This window comes from Sinocyclocheilus anshuiensis, unplaced genomic scaffold (genome assembly GCF_001515605.1).
Source record: "Sinocyclocheilus anshuiensis isolate Anshui unplaced genomic scaffold, SAMN03320099.WGS_v1.1 scaffold840, whole genome shotgun sequence".
NCBI classification, from domain to species: Eukaryota; Metazoa; Chordata; class Actinopteri; order Cypriniformes; family Cyprinidae; genus Sinocyclocheilus; species Sinocyclocheilus anshuiensis.
In genome coordinates, this window is record NW_015552598.1 from 822,285 (window position 1) to 827,298 (window position 5,014).

Consider the following 5,014-nt stretch of genomic DNA (forward strand, 5'->3'; position numbering starts at 1 on the left):
ATCCGCACTTTACCGGTGCGGTTTCTTCAACCCCTAATACTGCTCGGTCCCATCGCCGTATCGGCTCAAATGGATAGGCAATTGCACTTATTATGGACTTAATAGTGCTTTCAATGTAATCTTCCTCCATTTCAAAACAAGCGTGTGTTCAAAATGTAAAGAAATGCTTCTATTACTTCACTGGCCATCAGAGCGAACCAACCCCGTGACGTCACACGCGGTGGTACTGCAAGATGGCGGCGCCCTTGCTCTAAAAGCTATAACAAAACAACCTTTTTTCTTTAAAATGGTTACATTAATCATGTTTGTTATATATTTTTTAATCAAAGTGGAAATCATTTTACTAAATAATGTAAACTTGACTGACTGCTTCATTTCCACTTTAAGCCCTTTGAGATACTTGATCCATTCTAAACAATTAAATGTTGTGTTTGTTGAGGAGCACACCAAGCCAAACTGCTTTACAACTATTTGACTAGTCTCAGCGGATGAGTCCTCAGATCTCTAAATATGCAAAGAGTTGCTAGTCAAATATACAAGATGTGTGTTCATTTGCATGGACTTTTTCATAGTTCGCTGTCCTCGGCGATGATGCTTAGGAGCTGTATTTTTGTTTCCCATCTGGAATATTGCGCAACACAGAACATGAGTGAAGGGAAGATGTTGACAGGTAAGATATTGCCTACAGTGAACAGTGAGTAATAGCAATCAGTTTTTGGTTAAAAAGTTATTTATCTTCATGCATTCTCTCTAAATTTGTTTCAGAGTCTGATCTTTATGCAAGCTCCCAGGTCATGGCCTTTATTGCCTTTTTGGCAATATGAAACATCAATCGCTTTTATGAGATTTAAAATATTTACTGTGACCTAAACTGTACTCGGGATTTAACTCACTTATGTGAAGTCAGAATGACTTTAAGTTGTTTTTAGACTCTAGAGCATTGTTAACCTGCCAAGTGTGCAGAGGGAGACCCAGGTTTGCTGGATAGAAGTCTTGGAGCAGAGCGACTCAGATGCCTTATGTTCATAAATAATGGCATCGAACAATTTGAATGTGTCTCTTGCTCTAGGGTTATGCTTTATGAAGTGGAACGTTCACTTGAGGACAGCTAATTAAACAGCGGTGACGTGCAAATGACAGGCTTGCTGTAAAATGGGCAGTTGTGGTGGTGTTATAATGTGGAATGAAAATGATGTGTGGCAAGACCTGGCAGGGCTGGAGCCACAGCTGGCATGTGAAGTCTTCGGGTTGTAACTCATGCATAATTGCACTTAGTCAGGTCTTCAATCTCACAAAGGCTCCTTGTCCACTGGCCTTATAGTTTGTGATGTTTGCTATGCAAGATCATGGGTCTCACATCTGGTTCGAAAAGGTTATATACACCGTTTAAAGGTTTGGGGTCTATATGATTTGATTTTTTTTCAGAAATTAATACTTTTATTCAGCAAGTGCACATTAAAGTGATCAAAAGTGACAGTAAGGATGTTACAAAACATTTCTATTTCAAATAAATGCTATTCCTTTGAACTTTCCTGAAGATCCCTGAACAAAAATCTACTGTTTTAACAAAAATAGTAAACTAAACAAATGATTTCAACATCCATAATAAAAAGAAATGCAAATCAGCATATTAGAATGATTTCTGAAGGATCGTGTGAAGGATCTCCGAAGACTGGATTAATGATGCTGAAAATTTAGCATTGTCAATACAAGAATAAATTACATTTTAAAATATATTAAAATAGAAAAGAGCTATTTTAAATTGTAAAAATATTTCACAGTATTACTGTTTTTACTGTATTTTTTGATCAAATAAATGCAGTGAACAAAAAAGACTTCTTTCAAAAACCTACAAAATACTGTTTGACCCCAAACTGTTGAACAGTAGTGAATGTGTAGTGCATGATTTTTTTTTTATTGCTTCACATTTCAAATGAAGGCTTTAAGGTATTCAAAAGTTGTCGTTTTCATAAATTCATTATGATGAAAATAATTATGGAAATATCAGAAAGCCTCTGAACTTAAATATTCTCAGTCATGACCGCTGAGAAAACTTGGCCCCTGGTTAAATACTAAAGCCTTGTGTGTGTGTGTGTGTGTGCTTAAGTGAACGTACAGAGCTGAGAAAGAAAACAAGGGTGTATTGATCCGTGCATTGACAGCAGCCGCTGCCGCCAGTCATTAATGTTAATTTAAAGAACGAAAGAAAAGAAAATCCCTCACTGATCTTGACTGAATCACTTTTGTAACCTCAGTTTATATTTTATTTGCCTGTTGTTTGGCGCTGACTACTGTAATGGCAACGTGCATCTGTGTGCGATTATTTTGGAGATGCGTTCCAATATAATTTATCCTTATTTAGGGTATAGGCCTATTCTATTTTGATTTGCAGTTTAATAAAAGTTAAACCGAAAAATACAAAAAGTAGCACTGCATGTGTTTCTGAATATGTTTAAACAGACTGCATAATGATGAAAAACCACAAACATGACAGGTATAATTAAAATACGCACTATCAGCACACATTTCAGTGCAATATTTTTACAGATTTTTTATACCGTGTATACAATATAATTATGTTTAATTAAGCTGATATATAGCACTATAAATTCTTAATTCATTTGCAACAAAACTAAAATTTTGTTGCAAACGGCTGAAGACATTATAGTACTATATCTCAGCTCGCCCCTCAACATGCACGCGTTCGGAGATTCGGCAGCCCAACACTGAATATTATTTTGTGGGCGTTGTATTTTGATTAATAAAATAAAAATTACAATACAAAAATTAAATCTAAATTACCATGCTTCTAAATAAATAAAGCAGTTATTTTTATTTAGTTAAAAACGGGCCAAAAGAGACCTCCGAACTAGTAGGCTATCAGAAAGAAAAAAAACCTTCACGTTTTTGCTCAGAATTCGTTTTTAATCCCTGCATGATTTTAGTCATACATGATAAATATCAAATACGTTATAGCTTGACTGCAAGTTTAAAAACAACGCTGCAATTGTTATTATTAAGGAAATTAAACTTACCATCATGTGTCTACACAGGTGATAATGCCAAAAAGAAAGAGAAACATCGGAAAATAGGCATGTTTTATTCAAGACATTACTCATGGTGTGTGTTTATGGTGCATGCTGGCAATGTTGTCTCGGCGGGCGTGGGGCGTGGTGGAGGTGGGGCTTACGTAGACGATATTATTGGATATCGCGATATTTTTAAAGGCGATTATCGATAAGATATTTTTGACATATCACCCAGCCCTAATATATATGTGTGTGTGTGTGTGTGTGTGTGTGTGTGTGTGTGTGTGTGTATATATATATATATATATATATACACACACACAGTGTATTTTTTTTTTTTAAATACCTTGCTATGTGTACTGCGTTAGGCTAACCGAGACTTGTCATTTGCACTTACATATTGTTGCTCTTTTGTTAGTTTTGATTGCTTCTATTGTCCTCATTTGTAAGTCACTTTGGATAAAAGCGTCTGCTAAATCAGTGTTTCTCAACCAGGGCCAGGGGGTCCGTATAAAGTATGAATTTTTGTATAAATTTTGTATATTTTGACATGACATGTTCCCATGAAAGAAAAATCCAATATAGCTGATGATATGGCCAAATACTGGACAAGTCAGCTAACTTGAATTATACTTGACTGCACTTGGCCCTCACAAAGACACAAATGACACGAGTCAATTTTGTTCTGGGGGTCCTTGAGGATGGTTCTGAATTGGACTGGGGTCCGGTATGCCAAAAGGTTGAGATTCACTGTGCTAAATGACTAAATGTAAATGTAAATCTTACATATGAAGATGCCGTGCTCCTAAACAAATAAAAGATAAAGTGATTTGGCCACACAAAAGAATCTAACATGCCTCAGCATTGACTTGGCACAATTGTAATGACAGAGATGGCTAATATTTGTGTTTGTCTTTTTCTGTGCCTAGAACTGCAGTCATGATGAGGATAAGCGAAATATCCTTTGTATCACACCCTCCCTGAAAGGCCTCAGTGTTCAGCCTCCAGTTGCCACAAAAATGACCTTCGTGTTAGATGGTTTCTCCACCGATCAGTATGACCTACTATATGTTGAAGACCCCAAGTTTGAGGAGTTTCAGAAGCCCACAGTTACACCGAGAGGCAACAAGAGCATTCTGGAGATTAAGGTGAGACACGCATACGCAGAGTGATTCACATTTCTCACTGAGTTGGAAGGAAACAAAACAGGAAGTTTCGTTTGTTTCCCATCGTGCACCTCCATCTTTCACATTGTTCTTGTCCCCTGAAGGTTACAGCCTCTGACACATTGACTGTGAGATCCTTTGCCCTGGTGAGGGTAGGCTGGTGAAAAAACCCAGCATTTTTAACAATGAAATATAAGAGTAGACTTTTTTTTCCTGAAACTGCCACTCAATAGTCAAACGCAGCTGTTGTGAAGAGGAGGGGTGAGAGGGGTCGCGTGAGAGTCCACTTTTTCTTCCCATGCGAGACCTCAGCATCAAATCCCTCTTTACCCCTCTCGGGACGATACGCACACACAGACACACTAAGCTTTGTGTACCTCTCAGTCTCATTTAAAGCCACTATATATTCAATAATGGGCACAACAGCAGGCTCAGTTTAGCTTAATTGTCATTAAACTGCCCTATCACTCAGATCATGCACTTTCATTCCCATGCAGTCTGTTTGTTTAGATTTTGCAGCTTGATACTTAAGGCCTTCTTTAGGGAAATAAAATTGCACTTGGCAGCACTGCTGACGCTCAAGGGGTTTATCAAAATGTCAGAGATTGTGAGTGTTACTGGTGCCAATGGAGAGTTTGCCTGGAAGTTTGCTTTTTTGTAAGTTTAGTTTTTTTATATATGTTTTTTTTTTATTATTATTTTAATTATACAAAATCATATTATTTAAAATTAAAATGAAATCATTTATTTATCAATGTATTATTTATTATATTTTACACACACACACACACACACACACACACACAACACACACACACA

The 5,014-nt window shown here is 36.9% G+C and overlaps 1 protein-coding gene across 1 annotated transcript in view; it reads left to right on the plus strand.

Annotated features, from left to right (window-relative positions):
• Window positions 1–5,014, plus strand: part of LOC107665714 (hepatocyte growth factor receptor-like) — a 53,462-nt gene that overhangs the window by 32,629 nt on the left and 15,819 nt on the right. The window contains exon 11 of the mRNA XM_016456716.1: window positions 3,959–4,177. Coding sequence (XP_016312202.1) covers window positions 3,959–4,177 — 219 coding nt within the window. The remainder of the gene's footprint in view (window positions 1–3,958; window positions 4,178–5,014) is intronic.